The sequence below is a fragment of the Oncorhynchus mykiss genome, chromosome 10 (genome assembly GCF_057628025.1).
Source record: "Oncorhynchus mykiss isolate SJ-2025 chromosome 10, ASM5762802v1, whole genome shotgun sequence".
Lineage (NCBI taxonomy): Eukaryota > Metazoa > Chordata > Actinopteri > Salmoniformes > Salmonidae > Oncorhynchus > Oncorhynchus mykiss.
In genome coordinates, this window is record NC_143031.1 from 88,920,416 (window position 1) to 88,946,105 (window position 25,690).

General features: G+C 49.0%; 1 protein-coding gene across 7 annotated transcripts; it reads left to right on the top strand.

The window, feature by feature from the left end:
• The first annotated feature begins 1,841 nt into the window (after nucleotides 1-1,841).
• LOC118947002 (transmembrane anterior posterior transformation protein 1 homolog) lies at nucleotides 1,842-25,196 on the top strand. 7 transcript variants are annotated; one of them, XM_090188451.1, is made up of 15 exons: nucleotides 1,842-2,079; nucleotides 2,704-2,834; nucleotides 4,972-5,090; nucleotides 7,331-7,493; nucleotides 8,995-9,130; nucleotides 9,747-9,844; nucleotides 10,296-10,365; nucleotides 10,821-10,901; nucleotides 15,605-15,714; nucleotides 18,066-18,125; nucleotides 18,243-18,311; nucleotides 20,698-20,774; nucleotides 21,843-21,894; nucleotides 23,106-23,269; nucleotides 24,198-25,196. In XM_090188451.1, the coding sequence occupies exons 1-14, from the start codon at nucleotides 1,899-1,901 to the stop codon at nucleotides 23,235-23,237; spliced, it is 1,479 nt and encodes a 492-aa protein (XP_090044577.1). In that variant the 5' UTR covers nucleotides 1,842-1,898; the 3' UTR covers nucleotides 23,238-23,269; nucleotides 24,198-25,196. The 7 variants fall into 7 exon arrangements, with proteins under 7 accessions (XP_090044577.1, XP_090044576.1, XP_090044578.1 ...); XM_090188450.1 differs by lacking the exon at nucleotides 21,843-21,894; XM_090188452.1 differs by lacking the exon at nucleotides 21,843-21,894 and having other exon boundaries at nucleotides 1,873-2,079; nucleotides 4,972-5,145.
• The last annotated feature ends 494 nt before the right edge of the window (nucleotides 25,197-25,690 follow it).

Genomic DNA, 25,690 nt, shown 5'->3' on the forward strand with positions numbered 1-25,690 from the left:
TACCTAAATCCGCCACTGACCTGAGAGGATGGGACACCACCACTCAACCCACCCTGTAACTCGTCTGATGTCTGTCACACCCAAACACCTCTCTGCAGCTGCCAACACAACCTCTATTTCCTGAGACTTACGTTCCATCCCTGCAGTACAGTTGATAACCGTTGTTATAAATGCTGAAGATCCAACTTTACTGAAACATATATCACTTGTTGCTCTGTTCTGGTACAGATCTACTACACCCCTCCTCTCAGGATCCATCCCTCTGTTCTGGTACAGATCTACTACACCCCTCCTCTCAGGATCCCTCCCTCTGTACTGGTACAGATCTACTAGTCACACCAGTCCTCTCAGGATCCCTCCCTCTGTTCTGGTACAGATCTACTACACCCCTCCTCTCAGGATCCCTCCCTCTGTTCTGGTACAGATCTACTACACCCCTCCTCTCAGGATCCCTCCCTCTGTACTGGTACAGATCTACCAGTCACACCCCTCCTCTCAGGATCCCTCCCTCTGTACTGGTACAGATCTACCACACCAGTCCTCTCAGGATCCCTCCCTCTGTTCTGGTACAGATCTACCAGTCACACCCCTCCTCTCAGGATCCCTCCCTCTGTTCTGGTACAGATCTACTACACCCCTCCTCTCAGGATCCCTCCCTCTGTTCTGGTACAGATCTACTACACCCCTCCTCTCAGGATCCCTCCCTCTGTTCTGGTACAGATCTACTACACCCCTCCTCTCAGGATCCCTCCTTCTGTTCTGGTACAGATCTACTACACCAGTCCTCTCAGGATCCCTCCCCCTTGACCCATCTTCCTCTACTTTCTTCACTGCCTCAGCAAATTACAACTTCTGCTCTACTCTAACCCTGGAAACCTCAACCTGCCTCTCTCGCACAGGACACTTCTGATCCCCAGCCCCATGGGCACCCTTACAGTTAACACATACCACTACTTTTCCAATGCTACACATTCCTTTGTCTCATACCCTTCTTACACCTCGGAACCTCCCTCCTACTCACTGCTGCTACATAGTGTCGTGACGTTGTATTAGTTAATGTGACGACTGTTGTTCATCGAATGATTAAAGTTGCTAATTAACAAACCATATCACTTTTTTCCCCAGACATTTTTAACTGACTCAAGCTCACCATCTTCCTCCCTCTCTTAGACCTCCTCTTCCTCCCTCTCTTAGACCTCCTCTGCCTCTCTTTTCCCCTCCATATGCCAAGTATATGTCTCCTTATTTATGGATTTTTGTACCTTTATTTAACTAGACAAGTCAGTTAAGAACAAATTCTTATTTTCAATGACGGCCTAGGAACAGTGGGTTAACTGCCTGTTCAGGGGCAGAACGACCGATTTGTACCGTGTCAGCTCGGGGGTTTGAACTCGCAACCTTCCGGTTACTAGTCCAACGCTCTAACCACTAGGCTACCCTGCCGTCCCAGCTCCTTACGTCTCCTTATGATAATACTGCACTTCTCCTGACATACATCTTGTTCTTGCTTTCTCAAGGGACGCCATTTAACCGGTTGTCACAATCTCCGTACAATCAGCAGGAACCCCTCAGGATGTAGCGCTCAACAGTACCCACTTACAATGCAGCTGCTTCATCTTGATGTTATTCTTTATCAAAAGCTGCCACGACACTTTTCAATTTCAAACAAGCCTCGCTCTTCCAACCACCATCCCTGTCTCTGCAAAAGCTCTCCCCAAAATGTCACGTCTCAATGGGGCTTCCCATGTTAAGATAGCCTTTTGTCTACTAGAGGCCTCTATCCTTCTCTATGGTGTCTGACTTCAGGTAGACAAACAGTATATGCGTGTTTCTGGCGCTACGTGGTGACGGAGCCACGTAAGTGACGCGCCTGTCTGTCAGCCGAGCCGTAGAACAAGATGGCGGACTCCTTAGCAGCGGCTCAGGAAGAGGAGAACGAACCTGAGAAAGAAGGCAAGGAGAGACGGATGGAGGGAGGTAGTGAGAGCCGGGGGTCGAAGGAGACCTCCGAGGTGACGGAGACGCTGGGGTTTTACGACAAGAAGAAAGTCCAGAAGGACAAGAAACGGAGTCTGTCTGGTGAGTACTGAACCAGAACCTCTGTTTGAGGAGAGGAGAGCTCTCTGGTCTCGTTTCAAGCCCAGGTACTGGTTCAGGTGAGTACCAACGGAGCCCCGTCCACAAACAAACACAGCCGGATAGCTGGTGTGGCCAATTGATCAAATACTAAATTAATTACGGATTTAAGCATCCAAACAATAGTATGTAGTTAGTTACACAGCCAGCCAGTCAGATAACGGTGGTGGGGATGGTAGTAGTAGTAGTAATAGTAGCTGTAGTAGTAATAGTAGCAGTAGTAGTAATAGTAGCAGTAGTAGTAATAGTAGCAGTAGTAATAGTAGCAGTAATAGTAGCGGCAGTAGCAGTAATAGTATCAGTGGTAGTAATAGTAGCAGTAGTAGTAGTAGTAGTAGTAGTAGTAGCGGTAGTAGTGGTAGTAGTAGTGGTAGTAACTAGTTAACAAACACAGCCAGCTAGCTAGTAGCTAACGTTAGTTACTTAATGCAGGGTTACAGCTAGCCAGCTAACTAGTTTGTTGTAGCTAGCTCCTAGACAGATTGAGGAGCAGTGTGGACAGATTGAGGTGCAGTGTGGACAGCTGTAGATAGACGGATTGATGTGTGTGTGTGTGTGTGTGTGTAGATCTGTCCCTAGCGAGGTTCATGGGGGCGGAGCTGACCCGAGGATACTTCCTGGAACACAATGAGGCTAAATACACAGAGAGACGAGAGAGGGTCTATACCTGCCTCCGGATCCCCAAGGAACTAGAGAAGGTACACACACACACACACCACCTTGGTTGAGGTTGACCGACTCTCTTTAGCTCTTCCTCCCCCCTCCTCCCACTCTTCCTCCCCCACTCCCACTCTTCCTCCCCCCTCCTCCCGCTCTTCCTCCCCCCTCCTCCCGCTCTTCCTCCCCCCTCCTCCCGCTCTTCCTCCCCCCTCCTCCCCCCTCCTCCCGCTCCTCCTCCCACTCCTCCTCCCGCTCGTCCTCCCGCTCTCTCCCACTCTTCCTCCCCCTCTTCCTCCCCTCTTCCTTCCCCTCCTGCCCCTCTTCCTCCCCCTCCTCCCCCTCTTCCTTCCCCTCCTCCCCCTCTTCCTTCCCCTCCTCCCCCTCTTCCTTCCCCTCCTCCTTCCCCTCCTCTCTTCCTTCCCCTCCTCCCCCTCCTGCTCTTCCTCCCGCCTCCTCCCCCTCTTCCTTCCCCTCCCACAGACAACTAAATTACCGTCAAACACTCAGGGTTTATTTGCAAACACACGGTAAAGGGGGGCAGGAAGAGGGGCTGAGCTGGACCCAAGGAGAGAAACAAATATCCAAACACACCCCTAAACTAGACTAGCCTACTACTATACAGCTAACTAACCAAACACACCCCTAAACTAGACTAGCCTACTACTATACAGCTAACTAACTAACCAAACACACCCCTAAACTAGACTAGCCTACTACTATACAGCTAACTAACTAACCAAACACACCCCTAAACTAGACTAGCCTACTTCAATACAGCTAATTAACTAACCAAACACACCCCTAAACTAGACTAGCCTACTACTATACAGCTAACTAACTAACCAAACACACCCCTAAACTAGACTAGCCTACTTCAATACAGCTAATTAACTAACCAAACACACCCCTAAGCTAGACTAGCCTACTTTAACAACAGCTAACTAACTAACCAAACACACCCCTAAACTAGACTAGCCTACTTCTACACAGCTAACTAACTAACCAAACACACCCCTAAGCTAGACTAGCCTACTTCTATACAGCTAACTAACTAACCAAAAATACAGTGGGTGGTCCGCCCAGTTCTAACTAGTGTTCTTAGACAACGTAGTCCTACGGGTATTGTATGCCCAGGGGCAACTTGGCTTGGTTCCCCCTTTTCCCACCATCAAACACAATAACCAAAACAATACTCACAGGTGGGGACAAAGTGATGTGGAGGTGCTCTAACAAAAGACAGCTCCATAAACAGAGAGAGAGACACAGTAGGAGAGAGAGAGAAACAGTAGGAGAGAGAGAGAAACAGTAGGAGAGAGAGAGAAACAGTAGGAGAGAGAGAGAAACAGTAGGAGAGAGAGAGACACAGTAGGAGAGAGAGAGACACAGTAGGAGAGAGAGAGACACAGTAGGAGAGAGAGAGACACAGTAGGAGAGAGAGAGAAACAGTAGGAGAGGGACACAGAGAGATAGAGAGACACAGTAGGAGAGAGAGACACAGTAGGAGAGAGAGAGACACAGTAGGAGAGAGAGAGACACAGTAGGAGAGAGAGAGAGACACAGTAGGAGAGAGAGAGAGACACAGTAGGAGAGAGAGAGAAACAGTAGGAGAGAGAGAGACACGAAGAGATCGAGCTTCAGAGGAAACATGGGACAGGGTTTTTAAACCAAGGGGATGTGATAGGGTAATGGAAATAGGAGGTGTCTCTTCTGATTGATGATTGATTGGTGACTGATTGGGGAGTGATGATTGCCACCTGTGAGGAGAGAAGGAGAGAAAAGAACACACAGGATACACACACACACAGGATACCTGTATCTGTAACACTCCCCCTCTTCCTCCTCCTGCTCTTCTCCTCCTGCTCCTCCCGCCCTTCCTCCTCCCGCCATTCCTCCTCCCACTCTTCCTGCCCCCTCCTCCCTCTCTTCCTGCCCCCTCCTCCCTCTCTTCCTGCCCCCATCCTCCCTCTCTTCCTGCCCCCTCCTCTCACTCTCTTATCTCTCTCTCTCCATCTCTCAATTCAAAGGGGTGTTATTGGGAAACGTGTTTACATTTACCAAGGCAAGTGAAATAAACAGTCACCATAGTGAACTAAATCTCTGTCTCTCTGTGTAGTTGATGCTGTAAGTGATATAAACAGTCACCGTAGTGAACTAAATCTCTGTCTCTCTGTGTAGTTGATGCTGTTTGGGTTCTTCCTGTGTCTGGATGCCTTCCTGTACGTGTTCACCCTGCTGCCTCTCAGAGTTCTATTGGCCCTCGTCCACCTACTGACCCTACCCTGCTGTGGTCTGAGGTAACACCTACACACACCTCGTCCACCTACTGACCCTACCCTGCTGTGGTCTGAGGTAACACACCTACACACACCTAATCAGACTACTGCCCCTACCCTGCTGTGGTCTGAGGTAACACACCTACACACACCTAATCAGACTACTGCCCCTACCCTGCTGTGGTCTGAGGTAACACACCTACATACACCTCATCAGACTACTGACCCTACCCTGCTGTGGTCTGAGGTAACACACCTACACACACCTAATCAGACTACTGACCCTACCCTGCTGTGGTCTGAGGTAACACACCTACACACACCTAATCAGACTACTGCCCCTACCCTGCTGTGGTCTGAGGTAACACACCTACACACACCTCATCAGACTACTGACCCTACCCTGCTGTGGTCTGAGGTAACACACCTACATACACCTCATCAGACTACTGACCCTACCCTGCTGTGGTCTGAGGTAACACACCTACACACACCTAATCAGACTACTGACCCTACCCTGCTGTGGTCTGAGGTAACACACCTACACACACCTAATCAGACTACTGCCCCTACCCTGCTGTGGTCTGAGGTAACACACCTACATACACCTCATCAGACTACTGACCCTACCCTGCTGTGGTCTGAGGTAACACACCTACACACACCTCATCAGACTACTGCCCCTACCCTGCTGTGGTCTGAGGTAACACACCTACACACACCTAATCAGACTACTGCCCCTACCCTGCTGTGGTCTGAGGTAACACACCTACACACACCTAATCAGACTACTGACCCTACCCTGCTGTGGTCTGAGGTAACACACCTACACACACCTAATCAGACTACTGACCCTACCCTGCTGTGGTCTGAGGTAACACACCTACACACACCTAATCAGACTACTGCCCCTACCCTGCTGTGGTCTGAGGTAACACACCTACACACACCTAATCAGACTACTGACCCTACCCTGCTGTGGTCTGAGGTAACACACCTACACACACCTAATCAGACTACTGACCCTACCCTGCTGTGGTCTGAGGTAACACACCTACACACACCTAATCAGACTACTGCCCCTACCCTGCTGTGGTCTGAGGTAACACACCTACATACACCTCATCAGACTACTGCCCCTACCCTGCTGTGGTCTGAGGTAACACACCTACACACACCTCATCAGACTACTGACCCTACCCTGCTGTGGTCTGAGGTAACACACCTACATACACCTCATCAGACTACTGCCCCTACCCTGCTGTGGTCTGAGGTAACACACCTACACACACCTCATCAGACTACTGACCCTACCCTGCTGTGGTCTGAGGTAACAGCAACTGTCTCTGACCTATAGAATAGCATTGTGTTGTATATTATTATGTATATGAAACCCTGTTCAACTCATTCCAGGTGAAGCTGGTTGAGAGAATGTCAATAGTTTGCAAAGCTGTCATCAAGGCAAAGGGTGTCTACTTGATCAGTTTAACACTTTTTTGGTTCCTTCATGATTCCATATGTGTTATTTCATAGTTTTGATGTCTTATTCTACAATGTAGAGAATAGTAAAAATAAAGAAAAACCCTGGAATGACTAGGTGTTCTAGAACCCTGGAATGACTAGGTGTTCTAGAACCCTGGAATGACTAGGTGTTCTAGAACCCTGGAATGACTAGGTGTTCTAGAACCCTGGAATGACTAGGTGTTCTAGAACCCTGGAATGAGTAGGTGTCCAAACTGTTGACTGGTGCTGTGTATATATACTGTACATCTACTGTAAAAATGGACCTGATGCCACTCAGCATTACGGATATATTGGGGGTAAGGTCCTGAGATAGACTAGTGTCCTGTCCAGGGTGTGTCCTGTACATCAAGCTGTCTCACTACAGAAACAGGAGATAGACTAGTGTCCTGTCCAGGGTGTGTCCTGTACATCAAGCTGTCTCACTACAGAAACAGGATATAGACTAGTGTCCTGTCTAGGGGGTGTCCTGTACATCAAGCTGTCTCACTACAGAAACAGGAGATAGACTAGTGTCCTGTCTAGGGGGTGTCCTGTACATCAAGCTGTCTCACTGCAGAAACAGGAGACAGACTAGTGTCCTGTCTAGGGGGTGTCCTGTACATCAATCATCAATTCATCATGCTAACTCTTCTCTCTCTCCTCCCCTCCACAGTGGGTCTCCTCTCCTCCAGTCCAGGTCTGTGATGTGTTGAAGGGTGTCATCATGCTAACTCTTCTCTCTCTCCTCCCCTCCACAGTGGGTCTCCTCTCCTCCAGCCAGCCCAGGTCTGTGATGTGTTGAAGGGTGTCATCATGGTGTTGTGTTACATCATGATGAGCTACGTGGATTACAGCATGATGTATCACCTGATCAGAGGACAGTCTGTCATCAAACTCTATATTATCTACAACATGCTGGAGGTAACACACTGAGACTACAGCATGATGTATCAACTGATCAGAGAACAGTCTGTCATCAAACTATATATCATCTAGAGGTAACACACTGAGATTACAGCATGATGTATCACCTGATCAGAGAACAGTCTGTCATCAAACTAGTAGCTGCAGCTTTTAATACCTCACCTGTACCTGCAGCTTTTAATACCTCACCTCTACCTGCAGCTTTTAATACCTCACCTCTACCTGCAGCTTTTAATACATCACCTCTACCTGCAGCTTTTAATACCTCACCCCTACCTGCAGCTTTTAATACCTCACCTGAACCTGCAGCTTTTAATACCTCACCTGAACCTGCAGCTTTTAATACCTCACCTGTACCTGCAGCTTTTCATACCTCACCTGTACCTGCAGCTTTTAATACCTCACCTGAACCTGCAGCTTTTCATACCTCACCTGTACCTGCAGCTTTTAATACCTCACCTGTACCTGCAGCTTTTAATACCTCACCTGATCCTGCAGCTTTTAATACCTCACCTGTACCTGCAGCTTTTAATACCTCACCTCTACCTGCAGCTTTTAATACCTCACCTCTACCTGCAGCTTTTAATACCTCACCTGTACCTGCAGCTTTTAATACCTCACCTCTACCTGCAGCTTTTAATACCTCACCCCTACCTGCAGCTTTTAATACCTCACCTGTACCTGCAGCTTTTAATACCTCACCTCTACCTGCAGCTTTTCATACCTCACCTGAACCTGCAGCTTTTCATACCTCACCTGTACCTGCAGCTTTTAATACCTCACCTCTACCTGCAGCTTTTAATACCTCACCTCTACCTGCAGCTTTTAATACCTCACCTCTACCTGCAGCTTTTAATACCTCACCTGTACCTGCAGCTTTTAATACCTCACCTCTACCTGCAGCTTTTAATACCTCACCTCTACCTGCAGCTTTTCATACCTCACCTGAACCTGCAGCTTTTCATACCTCACCTGTACCTGCAGCTTTTAATACCTCACCTCTACCTGCAGCTTTTCATACCTCACCTCTACCTGCAGCTTTTAATACCTCACCTGTACCTGCAGCTTTTCATACCTCACCTGTACCTGCAGCTTTTCATACCTCACCTCTACCTGCAGCTTTTAATACCTCACCTGTACCTGCAGCTTTTAATACCTCACCTGATCCTGCAGCTTTTCATACCTCACCTGTACCTGCAGCTTTTAATACCTCACCTGTACCTGCAGCTTTTAATACCTCACCCGAACCTGCAGCTTTTAATACCTCACCTGTGTGTGTGTGTGTGTGTGTGTTCGTGTGTGTGTGTGTTCGTGTGTGTGTGTTCGTGTGTGTGTGTGTGTTCGTGTGTGTGTGTGTTCGTGTGTGTGTGTGTGTTCGTGTGTGTGTGTGTGTTCGTGTGTGTGTTCGTGTGTGTGTGTGTGTGTGTGTGTGAGTGTGTGTGTGAGTGTGTGTGTGTGTGTTCGTGTGTGTGTGATTGTGTGTGTGTGTTCCCTGCAGGTTGCAGACAGGTTGTTCTCTTCGTTTGGTCAGGACATTCTGGACGCTCTCTACTGGACCGCAACAGAACCTAAAGAGAAGAAGAGAGCTCATATAGGAGTTGTTCCTCACTTCCTCATGGCTGTTCTATATGTCTGTATCCTTACTGAACCTAAAGAGGAGAAGAGAGCTCATATAGGAGTTGTTCCTCACTTCCTCATGGCTGTTCTATATGTCTGTATCCTTACTGAACCTAAAGAGGAGAAGAGAGCTCATATAGGAGTTGTTCCTCACTTCCTCATGGCTGTTCTATATGTCTGTATCCTTACCTACTGAACCTAAAGAGGAGAAGAGAGCTCATATAGGAGTTGTTCCTCACTTCCTCATGGCTGTTCTATATGTCTGTATCCTTACCTACTGAACCTAAAGAGAAGAAGAGAGCTCATATAGGAGTTGTTCCTCACTTCCTCATGGCTGTTCTATATGTCTGTATCCTTACTGAACCTAAAGAGGAGAAGAGAGCTCATATAGGAGTTGTTCCTCACTTCCTGTCTGTATCCTTACCTACTGAACCTAAAGAGGAGAAGAGAGCTCATATAGGAGATGTGCCTCACTTCCTGTGTCTGTATCCTTACTTAATGAACCTAAAGAGAGACGGTATAGGAGTTGTACCTCTCTTCCTCATGGGGTGTGTACTATCAGATTGTTTTCCTGTGTGTGTAGTCAGGTTGTGTTGGTGTGTGTATCAGGCTGTTTTCCTGAGTGTGTGTCAGTTCTTCATGCTATCCTCATCATGGTTCAGGCCACTACTCTGAACGTTGCCTTCAACTCTCACAACAAGTCTCTACTCACCATCATGATGTCTAACAATGTGAGTCCACACACACACACACACACACACACTGAGACACACACGCACACACACACTGAGACACACACGCACACACACGCACACACACACTGAGACACACACGCAGACACTGAGACACACACAGACACTGAGACACCCACCCAGATCAGTGACTGTTGTGTTTCTCTGTAACACACTGAGACACCCACCCAGAGCAGTGACTGTTGTGTTTCTCTGTAACACACTGAGACACCCACCCAGAGCAGTGACTGTTGTGTTTCTCTGTAACACACTGAGACGCACACACACGCACACACACACTGAGACACACACACACACAGACACTGAGACACCCACCCAGATCAGTGACTGTTGTGTTTCTCTGTAACACACTGAGACACACACACACACACACACACACACATACACTGAGACACCCACCCAGATCAGTGACTGTTGTGTTTATCTGTAGTTTGTGGAGATCAAAGGAAGTGTGTTTAAGAAGTTTGAGAAGAACAACCTCTTTCAGATGTCTAACAGTGGTGAGTACAGCTACCTCTGACCTCTAACCCCTAACCTCTAACCCTTGACCTCTAACCCTGGTGGTCTTATTCTGCCATTAAAACATTTTTATTCCATCTGGGTTGTTATTGAGGTAAATATAACAGTAATTCTGCTCTTCTCTCTCTCTCCCTCCATCACCCTCTCTCTCTCTCCATCACCCTACACTCTCTCTCTATTACCTCCCCTCCTCCCCAATCTCTCTCTTCCTCTCTCTCCCCTCACCCCCTCTCTCTCCCCTCACCCCCTCTCTCTCCTCCCTCTCTCTCCCCTCACCCCCTCTCTCTCCCCTCCTCCCTCTCTCTCTCCTCACCCCCTCTCTCTCCCCTCCTCCCTCTCTCTCTATTACCTCCCCTCCTCCCCCATCTCTCTCTTTCTCTCTCTCCCCTCCTCTCTCTCTCCCCCTCTCTCCCCTCCTCCCTCTCTCTCTCCACAGACATAAAGGAGAGGTTCACTAACTATGTTCTGTTACTCATTGTCTGTCTACGGAACATGGAGCAGTTCTCATGGAACCCTGGTAACTACTGTCTGCCTGTCTGCCTGCCTGTCTGCCTGTCTGTCTTTCTGTCTGTCTGTTTATCTGGGGCCTAAAAGGTGTAATACCGTGGGGCCTAAAAGGTGTAATAGCGTGGGGCCTAAAAGGTGTAACACTGTGGGGCCTAAAAGGTGTAATACCGTGGGGCCTAAAAGGTGTAACACTGTGGGTCTAAAAGGTGTAACACTGATTGAGCAAGGCACTTAAACCCCCCCAGAGTTAATACTGCACTGACAGGCTGCTGAATAAAACCCTCCGTATGGAGAGACACTGTGTCGTGTTAGAGTAGGACTGGGTTCTGGTGTGTTAGAGCAGGACTGGGTTCTGGTGTGTTAGAGTAGGACTGGGTTCTGGTGTGTTAGAGTAGGACTGGGTTCTGGTGTGTTAGAGCAGGACTGGGTTCTGGTGTGTTAGAGCAGGACTGGGTTCTGGTGTGTTGGAGTAGGACTGGGTTCTGGTGTGTTAGAGTAGGACTGGGTTCTGGTGTGTTAGAGCAGGACTGGGTTCTGGTGTGTTAGAGTAGGACTGGGTTCTGGTGTGTTAGAGTAGGACTGGGTTCTGATGTGTTGGAGCAGGACTGGGTTCTGGTGTGTTAGAGTAGGACTGGGTTCTGGTGTGTTAGAGTAGGACTGGGTTCTGGTGTGTTAGAGTAGGACTGGGTTCTGGTGTGTTAGAGCAGGACTGGGTTCTGGTGTGTTAGAGCAGGACTGGGTTCTGGTGTGTTAGAGTAGGACTGGGTTCTGATGTGTTGGAGTAGGACTGGGTTCTGGTGTGTTGGAGTAGGACTGGGTTCTGGTGTTAGAGTAGGACTGGGTTCTGGTGTGTTAGAGTAGGACTGGGTTCTGGTGTGTTAGAGCAGGACTGGGTTCTGGTGTGTTAGAGCAGGACTGGGTTCTGGTGTGTTAGAGTAGGACTGGGTTCTGATGTGTTGGAGTAGGACTGGGTTCTGGTGTGTTGGAGTAGGACTGGGTTCTGGTGTTAGAGTAGGACTGGGTTCTGGTGTGTTAGAGTAGGACTGGGTTCTGGTGTGTTAGAGCAGGACTGGGTTCTGGTGTGTTAGAGTAGGACTGGGTTCTGGTGTGTTAGAGTAGGACTGGGTTCTGGTGTGTTGGAGTAGGACTGGGTTCTGGTGTGTTGGAGCAGGACTGGGTTCTGGTGTGTTGGCGTAGGACTGGGTTCTGGTGTGTTGGAGCAGGACTGGGTTCTGGTGTGTTAGGGAAGGACTGGGTTCTGGTGTGTTGGAGCAGGACTGGGTTCTGGTGTGTTAGAGCAGGACTGGGTTCTGGTGTGTTGGAGCAGGACTGGGTTCTGGTGTGTTGGCGTAGGACTGGGTTCTGGTGTGTTGGAGCAGGACTGGGTTCTGGTGTGTTAGGGAAGGACTGGGTTCTGGTGTGTTGGAGCAGGACTGGGTTCTGGTGTGTTGGCGTAGGACTGGGTTCTGGTGTGTTGGAGCAGGACTGGGTTCTGGTGTGTTAGGGAAGGACTGGGTTCTGGTGTTAGAGTAGGACTGGGTTCTGGTGTTAGAGTAGGACTGGGTTCTGGCGTGTTAGAGTAGGACTGGGTTCTGGTGTGTTGGAGTAGGACTGGGTTCTGGTGTTAGAGTAGGACTGGGTTCTGGTGTGTTAGAGTAGGACTGGGTTCTGGTGTGTTGGAGTAGGACTGGGTTCTGGTGTGTTGGAGTAGGACTGGGTTCTGGTGTGTTGGCGTAGGACTGGGTTCTGGTGTGTTAGAGTAGGACTGGGTTCTGGTGTGTTGGAGTAGGACTGGGTTCTGGTGTGTTGGCGTAGGACTGGGTTCTGGTGTGTTAGAGTAGGACTGGGTTCTGGTGTGTTAGAGTAGGACTGGGTTCTGGTGTGTTAGAGTAGGACTGGGTTCTGGTGTGTTAGAGCAGGACTGGGTTCTGGTGTGTTAGAGCAGGACTGGGTTCTGGTGTGTTAGAGCAGGACTGGGTTCTGGTGTGTTAGAGCAGGACTGGGTTCTGGTGTGTTAGAGCAGGACTGGGTTCTGGTGTGTTAGAGTAGGACTGGGTTCTGGTGTGTTAGAGCAGGACTGGGTTCTGGTGTGTTAGAGCAGGACTGGGTTCTGGTGTGTTAGAGCAGGACTGGGTTCTGGTGTGTTAGAGCAGGACTGGGTTCTGGTGTGTTAGAGCAGGACTGGGTTCTGGTGTGTTAGAGTAGGACTGGGTTCTGATGTGTTGGAGCAGGACTGGGTTCTGGTGTGTTAGAGTAGGACTGGGTTCTGGTGTGTTAGAGTAGGACTGGGTTCTGATGTGTTGGAGCAGGACTGGGTTCTGGTGTGTTAGAGTAGGACTGGGTTCTGGTGTGTTAGAGTAGGACTGGGTTCTGGTGTGTTAGAGCAGGACTGGGTTCTGGTGTGTTAGAGCAGGACTGGGTTCTGGTGTGTTAGAGCAGGACTGGGTTCTGGTGTGTTAGAGTAGGACTGGGTTCTGGTGTGTTAGAGCAGGACTGGGTTCTGGTGTGTTGGAGCAGGACTGGGTTCTGGTGTGTTAGAGCAGGACTGGGTTCTGGTGTGTTAGAGCAGGACTCGAGAAAAGACCTGCAAACCAGTATCTCTCCTGGAGGAGGGTGGTCTATTGGTAAGGCTAAAGGTGGCCAGGTGGCTAGCTGAGAGGGTGGTCTATTGGTAAGGCTAAAGGTGGCCAGGTGGCCAGCTGAGAGAGTGATAAGGCTAAAGGTGGGCCAGGTGGCTAGCTGAGATGGTGATGTATTGATAAGGCTAAAGGTGGGCCAGGTGGCCAGCTGAGATGGTGATGTATTGGTAAGGCTAAAGGTGGGCCAGGTGGCTAGCTGAGATGGTGATGTATTGGTAAGGCTAAAGGTGGGCCAGGTGGCCAGCTGAGATGGTGATAAGGCTAAAGGTGGCCAGCTGAGATGGTGATCTATTGGTAAGACTGAAACATTCAGTGTTCAGGGGAGATTTTCACAGCATAGGAGTTCCTTGTCAGTTCGGCTGTTGTAATATTGTGTTACTCTGTCATAATTACATTGACCAGAGGAACGACAGGTTAGAGCACATCAGACTGTTTTACAACCGGATTACATTGACCAGAGGAACGACAGGTTAGAGCACATCAGACTGTTTTACAACCGGATTACATTGACCAGAGGAACGACAGGTTAGAGCACATCAGACTGTTTTACAACCGGATTACATTGACCAGAGGAACGACAGGTTAGAGCACATCAGACTGTTTTACAACCGGATTACATTGACCAGAGGAACGACAGGTTAGAGCACATCAGACTGTTTTACAACCGGATTACATTGACCAGAGGAACGACAGGTTAGAGCACATCAGACTGTTTTACAACCGGATTACATTGACCAGAGGAACGACAGGTTAGAGCACATCAGACTGTTTTACAACCGGATTACATTGACCAGAGGAACGACAGGTTAGAGCACATCAGACTGTTTTACAACCGGATTACATTGACCAGAGGAACGACAGGTTAGAGCACATCAGACTGTTTTACAACCGGATTACATTGACCAGAGGAACGACAGGTTAGAGCACATCAGACTGTTTTACAGCCGGATTACATTGACCAGAGGAACGACAGGTTAGAGCACATCAGACTGTTTTACAACCGGATTACATTGACCAGAGGAACGACAGGTTAGAGCACATCAGACTGTTTTACAACCGGATTACATTGACCAGAGGAACGACAGGTTAGAGCACATCAGACTGTTTTACAACCGGATTACATTGACCAGAGGAACGACAGGTTAGAGCACATCAGACTGTTTTACAACCGGATTACATTGACCAGAGGAACGACAGGTTAGAGCACATCAGACTGTTTTACAACCGGATTACATTGACCAGAGGAACGACAGGTTAGAGCACATCAGACTGTTTTACAACCGGATTACATTGACCAGAGGAACGACAGGTTAGAGCACATCAGACTGTTTTACAACCGGATTACATTGACCAGAGGAACGACAGGTTAGAGCACATCAGACTGTTTTACAACCGGATTACATTGACCAGAGGAACGACAGGTTAGAGCACATCAGACTGTTTTACAACCGGATTACATTGACCAGAGGAACGACAGGTTAGAGCACATCAGACTGTTTTACAACCGGATTACATTGACCAGAGGAACGACAGGTTAGAGCACATCAGACTGTTTTACAACCGGATTACATTGACCAGAGGAACGACAGGTTAGAGCACATCAGACTGTTTTACAGCCGGATTACATTGACCAGAGGAACGACAGGTTAGAGCACATCAGACTGTTTTACAACCGGATTACATTGACCAGAGGAACGACAGGTTAGAGCACATCAGACTGTTTTACAACCGGATTACATTGACCAGAGGAACGACAGGTTAGAGCACATCAGACTGTTTTACAACCGGATTACATTGACCAGAGGAACGACAGGTTAGAGCACATCAGACTGTTTTACAACCGGATTACATTGACCAGAGGAACGACAGGTTAGAGCACATCAGACTGTTTTACAACCGGATGATCAGCACTCGTCATAAACTGTGGACTCGTATCAACTGGGTGTCTGTATTGAAAATGTATCAATCGCTGATGTAATAATGTATTGATCATTTCCTGATCGGTTAATATGAATGATTAGTGATGTTTTGATAATGTACTGATCGGTTAATATGATTTGATTTTTAATGACAGACCACCTGTGGGTGCTGTTTCCTGACGTCGTCATGGTGATAGCGTCTGAGGTTACCGTGGATGTCGTCAAGCACGCCTTCATCACCAAGTTTAACGACATCACTGCAGACGTAAGTGTCCCTCCCTCCCTCCGTCCTCTCCTGGGGGTGTGGTTTAGGGTTAGTATAACGACATCACTCCAGACGTAAGTGTCCCTCCCTCCCTCCCTCCGTCCTCTCCTGGGGGGTGTGGTTTAGGGTTAGTATAACGACATCACTGCAGACGTAAGTGTCCCTCCCTCCCTCCCTCCGTCCTCTCCTGGGGGTGTGGTTTAGGGTTAGTATAACGACATCACTCCAGACGTAAGTGTCCCTCCCTCCCTCCCTCCCTCCGTCCTCTCCTGGGGGTGTGGTTTAGGGTTAGTATAATGACATCACTCCAGACGTAAGTGTCCCTCCCTCCCTCCCTCCCTCCGTCCTCTCCTGGGGGTGTGGTTTAGGGTTAGTATAATGACATCACTCCAGACGTAAGTGTCCCTCCCTCCCTCCCTCCCTCCGTCCTCTCCTGGGGGTGTGGTTTAGGGTTAGTATAATGACATCACTGCAGACGTAAGTGTCCCTCCCTCCCTCCCTCCGTCCGTCCTCTCCTGGGGGTGTGGTTTAGGGTTAGTATAATGACATCACTCCAGACGTAAGTGTCCCTCCCTCCCTCCCTCCGTCCTCTCCTGGGGGTGTGGTTTAGGGTTAGTATAATGACATCACTCCAGACGTAAGTGTCCCTCCCTCCCTCCCTCCCTCCCTCCGTCCTCTCCTGGGGGTGTGGTTTAGGGTTAGTATAATGACATCACTCCAGACATAAGTGTGCCTCCCTCCCTCCCTCCCTCCCTCCCTCCCTCCGTCCTCTCCTGGGGGTGTGGTTTAGGGTTAGTTTAATGACATCACTCCAGACGTAAGTGTCCCTCCCTCCCTCCCCCCGTCCTCTCCTGGGGGTGTGGTTTAGGGTTAGTATAACGACATCACTCCAGACGTAAGTGTCCCTCCCTCCCTCCCTCCGTCCTCTCCTGGGGGTGTGTCTACAGGTGTCACGCCCTGACCTTAGAGAGCCTTTTATTCTCTAATTTGGTTAGGTCGGGGTGTCACTAGGGTGGTAACTCTAGATTTTGTGTTGGCCTGGTATGGTTCCCAATCAGAGGCAGCTGTCTATCGTTGTCTCTGATTGGGGATCATATTTAGGCAGCCCTTTTCCCCACTGGGTTTTTGTGGGATCTTGTTTTTGTGTTGATGCCTGTGAGCTCTACAGAACGTCACGTTTCGTTGCTCTTTATTGTCTTTGTGAGTTTCCTTTAATAAACATGTGGAACTGCTTTCACGCTGCGCCTTGGTCCGTTGATTCATTAGACGACCGTGACAACTGGGGAAAAATAAACATTCAGCCAGTTTAAAAAAACAGGTCAATCTAACTATGTCATCAAAGGGTGCCGATATATTAGAGCTCATCTGTTCACCACATCTGACTGTCATCAAGGGTGCCGATATATTAGAGCTCATCTGTTCACCACATCTGACTGTCATCCAGGGTGCCGATATATTAGAGCTCATCTGTTTACCACATCTATGTCATCCAGGGTGCCAATATATTAGAGCTCATCTGTTTACCACATCTGACTGTCATCAAGGGTGCCGATATATTAGAGCTCATCTGTTTACCACATCTATGTCATCCAGGGTGCCAATATATTAGAGCTCATCTGTTCACCACATCTGACTGTCATCAAGGGTGCCGATATATTAGAGCTCATCTGTTTACCACATCTATGTCATCCAGGGTGCCGAGATATTAGAGCTCATCTGTTCACCACATCTGACTGTCATCAAGGGTGCCAATATATTAGAGCTCATCTGTTTACCACATCTGACTGTCATCAAGGGTGCCAATATATTAGAGCTCATCTGTTCACCACATCTGACTGTCATCAAGGGTGCCGATATATTAGAGCTCATCTGTTTATCACATCTATGTCATCCAGGGTGCCGAGATATTAGAGCTCATCTGTTCACCACATCTGACTGTCATCAAGGGTGCCAATATATTAGAGCTCATCTGTTTACCACATCTGACTGTCATCAAGGGTGCCGATATATTAGAGCTCATCTGTTTACCACATCTGACTGTCATCAAGGGTGCCGATATATTAGAGCTCATCTGTTCATCACATCTGACTGTCATCAAGGGTGCCGATATATTAGAGCTCATCTGTATACCACATCTGACTGTCATCAAGGGTGCCGATATATTAGAGCTCATCTGTATACCACATCTGACTGTCATCCAGGGTGCCGATATATTAGAGCTCATCTGTTCACCACATCTGACTGTCATCAAGGGTGCCGATATATTAGAGCTCATCTGTTTACCACATCTGACTGTCATCAAGGGTGCCGATATATTAGAGTTCATCTGTTCACCACATCTATGTCATCAGGTCTACGGGGAGTACCGCGCCAGCCTGGCGTTCGACCTCGTCAGCAGCAGACAGAAAAACGTGAGATTTAAACATGAATATTGATGATGATTATTGATAATTGAATATATTGTATTGATTTATTGATGAGTTGTTATTGACGGGTCATTATTCATATGGTGTGTGTTTGTTTACCAGGCCTATACAGACTACAGTGACTCAGTCTCCAGGAGAATGGGCTTCATTCCACTGCCTTTAGCTCTGCTGGTAAGAGACTGGCTGGGTCTGCAGGCCAGGGTTCAACTAGTATTACAGCTCTTTAAGGCTGGGTCTGCAGGCCTGGGTTCAACTAGTATTACAGCTCTTTAAGGCTGGGTCTGCAGGCCTGGGTTCAACTAGTATTACAGCTCTTTAAGGCTGGGTCTGCAGGCCTGGGTTCAACTAGTATTACAGCTCTTTAAGGCTGGGTCTGCAGGCCTGGGTTCAGCTAGTATTACAGCTCTTTAAGGCTGGGTCTGCAGGCTTGGGTTCAACTAGTATTACAGCTCTTTAAGGCTGGGTCTGCAGGCCTGGGTTCAACTAGTATTACAGCTCTTCAAGGCTGGGTCTGCAGGCCAGGGTTCAACTAGTATTACAGCTCTTTAAGGCTGGGTCTGCAGGCTTGGGTTCAACTAGTATTACAGCTCTTTAAGGCTGGGTCTGCAGGCCTGGGTTCAACTAGTATTACAGCTCTTTAAGGCTGGGTCTGCAGGCCTGGGTTCAACTAGTATTACAGCTCTTTAAGGCTGGGTCTGCAGGCCTGGGTTCAACTAGTATTACAGCTCTTTAAGGCTTGGTCTGCAGGCCTGGGTTCACCTAGTATTACAGCTCTTTAAGGCTGGGTCTGCAGGCCTGGGTTCAACTAGTATTACAGCTCTTTAAGGCTGGGTCTGGAGGCCTGGGTTCAACTAGTATTACAGCTCTTTAAGGCTGGGTCTGCAGGCCTGGGTTCAACTAGTATTACAGCTCTTTAAGGCTGGGTCTGCAGGCTTGGGTTCAACTAGTATTACAGCTCTTTAAGGCTGGGTCTGCAGGCCTGGGTTCAACTAGTATTACAGCTCTTTAAGGCTGGGTCTGCAGGCCTGGGTTCAACTAGTATTACAGCTCTTTAAGGCTGGGTCTGCAGGCCTGGGTTCAACTAGTATTACAGCTCTTTAAGGCTGGGTCTGCAGGCTTGGGTTCAACTAGTATTACAGCTCTTTAAGGCTGGGTCTGCAGGCCTGGGTTCAACTAGTATTACAGCTCTTTAAGGCTTGGTCTGCAGGCCTGGGTTCACCTAGTATTACAGCTCTTTAAGGCTGGGTCTGCAGGCCTGGGTTCAACTAGTATTACAGCTCTTTAAGGCTGGGTCTGCAGGCCTGGGTTCAACTAGTATTACAGCTCTTTAAGGCTGGGTCTGCAGGCCTGGGTTCAACTAGTATTACAGCTCTTCAAGGCTGGGTCTGCAGGCCTGGGTTCAACTAGTATTACAGCTCTTTAAGGCTGGGTCTGCAGGCCTGGGTTCAACTAGTATTACAGCTCTTTAAGGCTGGGTCTGCAGGCCTGGGTTCAACTAGTATTACAGCTCTTCAAGGCTGGGTCTGCAGGCCTGGGTTCAACTAGTATTACAGCTCTTTAAGGCTGGGTCTGGAGGCCTGGGTTCAACTAGTATTACAGCTCTTTAAGGCTGGGTCTGGAGGCCTGGATTCAACTAGTATTACAGCTCTTTAAGGCTGGGTCTGCAGGCCTGGGTTCAACTAGTATTACAGCTCTTTAAGGCTGGGTCTGCAGACCTGGGTTCAACTAGTATTACAGCTCTTTAAGGCTGGGTCTGCAGGCCTGGGTTCAACTAGTATTACAGCTCTTTAAGGCTGGGTCTGCAGGCCTGGGTTCAACTAGTATTACAGCTCTTTAAGGGTGGGTCTGCAGACCTGGGTTCAACTAGTATTACAGCTCTTTAAGGCTGGGTCTGGAGGCCTGGGTTCAACTAGTATTACAGCTCTTTAAGGCTGGGTCTGGAGGCCTGGATTCAACTAGTATTACAGCTCTTTAAGGCTGGGTCTGCAGGCCTGGGTTCAACTAGTATTACAGCTCTTTAAGGCTGGGTCTGCAGGCCTGGGTTCAACTAGTATTACAGCTCTTTAAGGGTGGGTCTGCAGACCTGGGTTCAACTAGTATTACAGCTCATTAAGGCTGGGTCTGCAGGGAGGAGACAGTGTTATTATTGATTTGGCTGGTATTGATATTGAACCCAGGTCTGGGGGGAGACAGGGTTTTTATTGATTGGGCTGATATTGATCCCAGGTCTGGGGGAGGAGACAGGGTTATTATTGATTTGGCTGGTATTGATATTGAACCCAGGTCTGGGGGGAGGAGACAGGGTTATTATTGATTTGGCTGGTATTGATCCCAGGTCTGGGGGAGGAGACAGGGTTATTATTGATTTGGCTGGTATTGATCCCAGGTCTGGGGGAGGAGACAGGGTTTTTATTGATTGGGCTGATATTGATCCCAGGTCTGGGGGAGGAGACAGGGTTATTATTGATTTGGCTGGTATTGATATTGAACCCAGGTCTGGGGGGAGAAGACAGGGTTATTATTGACAGGGATTTTGGTGTGTGTGTGTCTGTTTCAGTTGATCAGGGTGGTGACCAGCTCAGTGAAGATCCAGGGATCTCTCTCCTTCATGTGTGTTCTTCTCTTCTATCTGGGGTAAGATGTCTTCTCTTCTACCTGGGGTAAGATGTCTTCTCTTCTACCTGGGGTAAGATGTCTTCTCTTCTACCTGGGGTAAGATGTCTTCTCTTCTACCTGGGGTAAGATGTCTTCTCTTCTACCTGGGGTAAGATGTCTTCTCTTCTACCTGGGGTAAGACACTTTCTCTTCTACCTGGGGTAAGATGTCTTCTCTTCTACCTGGGGTAAGATGTCTTCTCTTCTACCTGGGGGTAAGACGCCTTCTTATCTACCTGGGGGTAAGACACCTTCTCTTCTACCTGTAGTTAAGACACCTTCTCTTCTACCTGGGGGTAAGACACCTTCTCTTCTACCTGGGGTTAAGACACCTTCTCTTCTACCTGGGGGTAAGACACCTTCTCTTCTACCTGGGGGTAAGACACATTCTCTTCTACCTGGGGTTAAGATGTCTTCTCTTCTACCTGGGGGTAAGACACCTTCTCTTCTACCTGGGGGTAAGACACCTTCTCTTCTACCTGGGGGTAAGATGTATTCTCTTCTACCTGGGGGTAAGACGCCTTCTTATCTACCTGGGGGTAAGACACCTTCTCTTCTACCCGGGTATAAGACGTCTTCTCTTCTACCTGCGGTAAGATGTCTTCACTTCTACCTGGGGTAAGATGTCTTCACTTCTACCTGGGGTAAGACACCTTCTCTTCTACCTGGGGGTAAGACACCTTCTCTTGTACCTGGGGGTAAGACACCTTCTATTGTACCTGGGGGTAAGACGCCTTCTCTTCTACCTGGGAGTAAGACACCTCCTCTTGTACCTGGGGGTAAGACACCTTCTCTTCTACCTGGGGGTAAGATGTCTTCTCTTGTACCTGGGGGTAAAACGCCATTTTAAAAGCCCCCCTAGTGGCCCCAGGGCCTAAACGACCACTTCTGTCCAATATCGGATGGGCCTCACACACGTGAAGGAAGAGAGGTATTTCTCAACTCTACTGAGGAAATTAAACCTCTCTCTATCTGCAGTATGTCACTAAGATGAGGACGCCATTTCTCAACTCTCTACTGAGGAAATGAAACCTCTCTCTATCTGCAGTATGTCACTAAGACGAGGACAGTATGTCACTAAGATGAGGACGCCGTTTGAGGTGAAAATTTAATTAAAAATGAAATCTTGTGTTTATCGTTGTCGAGCAAAATGGGTCAAGCTCTGGTCTGTTGGGGTCTGTTGTCCAGCTCTGGTCTGATGGGGTCTGTTGTCCAGCTCTGGTCTGATGGGGTCTGTTGTCCAGCTCTGGTCTGATGGGGTCTGTTGTCCAGCTCTGGTCTGATGGGGTCTGTTGTCCAGCTCTGGTATGATGGGGTCTGTTGTCCAGCTCTGGTCTGATGGGGTCTGTTGTCCAGCTCTGGTATGATGGGGTCTGTTGTCCAGCTCTGGTCTGATGGGGTCTGTTGTCCAGCTCTGGTCTGGTGGGGTCTGTTGTCCAGCTCTGGTCTGATGGGGTCTGTTGTCCAGCTCTGGTCTGATGGGGTCTGTTGTCTGTATCAACCAGCTCTGGTATGATGGGGTCTGTTGTCCAGCTCTGGTCTGATGGGGTCTGTTGTCCAGCTCTGGTATGATGGGGTCTGTTGTCCAGCTCTGGTCTGATGGGGTCTGTTGTCCAGCTCTGGTCTGATGGGGTCTGTTGTCCAGCTTTGGTATGATGGGGTCTGTTGTCCAGCTCTGGTCTGATGGGGTCTGTTGTCCAGCTCTGGTCTGATGGGGTCTGTTGTCCAGCTCTGGTCTGATGGGGTCTGTTTTCCAGCTCTGGTCTGATGGGGTCTGTTGTCCAGCTCTGGTCTGATGGGGTCTGTTGTCCAGCTCTGGTCTGATGGGGTCTTTTGTCTGTATCAACCAGCTCTGGTCTGATGGGGTCTGTTGTCCAGCTCTGGTCTGATGGGGTCTGTTGTCCAGCTCTGGTCTGATGGGGTCTGTTGTCCAGCTCTGGTCTGATGGGGTCTGTTGTCCAGCTCTGGTCTGATGGGGTCTTTTGTCTGTATCAACCAGCTCTGGTCTGATGGGGTCTGTTGTCCAGCTCTGGCCTGATGGGGTCTGTTGTCCAGCTCTGGTCTGATGGGGTCTGTTGTCCAGCTCTGGTCTGATGGGGTCTTTTGTCTGTATCAACCAGCTCTGGTCTGATGGGGTCTGTTGTCCAGCTCTGGTATAATGGGGTCTGTTATCCAGTTCTGGTATGATGGGGTCTTTTGCCCACTTACTACCCCAAAGGGTATCTTTAACTCTGTGTGTGTGTGTGTGTGTGTGTGTGTGTGTGTGTGTGTGTGTGTGTGTGTGTGTGTGTGTGTGTGTGTGTGTGTGTAGGATGATCTCTCTGAAGGTACTGAACAGTATCGTGTTGCTGGGAACGTCCTGTGTGTTCGTCAAAGAAGCCAATATGGAGGAGAAGCTGTTCCAGTCTCCCCCCTCTGCTGCCTCCAGCCGCTCCAACTCTAGAGCACACAGACCCACACACACCACCCCCCCAGGTAACACACACACCACCCCTCCAGGTAACACACACACCACCCCCCCAGGTAACACACACACCACCCCTCCAGGTAACGCACACCACCCCCCCAGGTAACACACACCACCCCTCCAGGTAACGCACACCACCCCCCCCAGGTAACACACACACCACCCCTCCAGGTAACACACACCACCCCCCCAGGTAACACACACCACCCCCCCAGGTAACACACACCACCCCCCCCAGGTGACACACACACCACCCCTCCAGGTAACACACACCACCCCCCCCAGGTAACACACACACCACCCCTCCAGGTAACACACACCACCCCTCCAGGTAACACACACACCACCCCCCCAGGTAACACACACACACCACCCCTCCAGGTAACACACACACCACCCCCCCAGGTAACACACACACACACCACCCCTCCAGGTAACACACACACCACCCCTCCAGGTAACACACACCACCCCCCCAGGTAACACACACCACCCCCACAGGTAACACCCCCCCCCCCCCAGGTAACACACACCACCCCCCCCCAGGTAACACACACCACCCCTCCAGGTAACACACACACACCACCCCCCCAGGTAACACACACACCACCCCTCCAGGTAACACACACACCACCCCTCCAGGTAACACACACCACCCCCCCAGGTAACACACACACACCACCCCCTCTTCCCCCCTACTCCCCCCCCTACTCCCCCCCCCCCCAGGTAACACACACCACCCCTCCAGGTAACACCCCCCCAGGTAACACACACCACCCCCTCTTCCCCCCTACTCCTCCCCCATCCTCCTCTTCTCTCCTCCCTGCTGATTGTTCTAGTCTCTCTTCCTGACATAAATATCATTGTTGTTCAGAACCGTTTAAATAAAGAAAAATAGAATCTCCATGCTAACGGTTGCTAACCCCACCCCACAAGGTGAGCCAATCGTAGAAGAGGGGGTCGTGTCTTCAGCGTCAGTCACTTGTCAGCCAACCAACCACCAGCAAGAGAGTCCCGCCTCCACTCTGCCAACCAGCCAATCAGACGATCACTTCCTGACCACGCCCGACGGCGAGGACGGCGACAAGGACATCTCCGCGGCAACGGGAGAGGAAGGAGAGGGGCTTAAACATAGAAACCCCGCCCCCAAGAAAGACCTATTGGAGATCGACCGCTTCACTATCTGTGGAAACCGCATCGACTGACACACACACACACACACACACACACACACACACACACACACACACACACACACACACACACACACACACACACACAATTGACTGGCTGATACCATGGCAACAAGAGACTGGCCAGGGGTTAAGAGGTCGTGCACTCAGATGGACTCGCAAGACTGAACTCTGGGTATTTTATTTATTAACAACGCGGCTGTTATGTCAGCTGTCGTAGTGAGGTCGTAACACTACGTGAAGCTCCTTAAGGATCCTTACAGCTGGACTATGAAGCGTTAAGAAGACACTCTGATGATGATGATGGTGTTTAACACAAACTGACCGGTTGGTTTTTCCTTTAAAGATGTTTTGTCAATTTGTAAAAAAAATTAAAATAAAGACAAAAATGTCATTTTAACAGTACATTTAACCATTAATCTGCTCCAGGAGAGTGATGACAACGAACCCCACACACACAGACTCTCTCACCATCTGGCTGGTTCCCCCCACAGACTCTCTCACCATCCTGTGTAACTGAACTGTGTTGAATGCCCCTTTAAGACTCACACTACGTGACATCACACTTCCTGGAGGAAGTTCACACCCCTTGACTCTATTCCACATGTTGTTGTTGTTACCGTCTGAATTTATAATGACTATATGTTGGGTCCCTGGGTGACACACAACACCCCATAATGTCATAGTGGAATTATGTTGGTCTACATTTTTAACAAGTTCATTAAAAAAGGAAAAGCTGAAATGTCTTGAGTCAATAAGTATTCAACCCCTTTGTTGTTGTGGCAAGTTCAAGAGTAAAACTGTGTTTTAATGACATCTCTGTACCCCACACATACAATTATCTGTAAGGTCCCTCAGTCGAGCAGTGAGTTTCGAACACAGATTCAACCACAAAGACCAGGGAGGTTTTCCAATGCCTCGCAAAGAAGGTATACTATACTATATCACCTATTAGTAAAACAGTTCCCAATGCCTCGCAAAGAAGGTATACTATACTATATCACCTATTAGTAAAACAGTTCCCAATGCCTCGCAAAGAAGGTATACTATACTATATCACCTACTGGTAAAACAGTTTCCAATGCCTCGCAGAGAAGGTATACTATACTATATCACCTATTAGTAAAACAGTTTCCACTGCCTCGCAAAGAAGGTATACTATACTATATCACCTATTAGTAAAACAGTTCCCAATGCCTCGCAAAGAAGGTATACTATACTATATCACCTACTGGT

What these genes read in the sequence shown, in the direction of transcription:
- LOC118947002 (XM_090188450.1), top strand. Translation starts at nt 1,899, where the DNA reads ATGGCGGACTCCTTAGCAGCGGCTCAGGAAGAGGAGAACGAACCTGAG. An exon ending in CAAGAAACGGAGTCTGTCTG is followed by an intron (nt 2,080 to 2,703) that starts GTGAGTACTGAA and finishes GTGTGTGTGTAG; the next exon opens with ATCTGTCCCTAGCGAGGTTC. An exon ending in TTATCTACAACATGCTGGAG is followed by an intron (nt 7,494 to 8,994) that starts GTAACACACTGA and finishes TGTTCCCTGCAG; the next exon opens with GTTGCAGACAGGTTGTTCTC.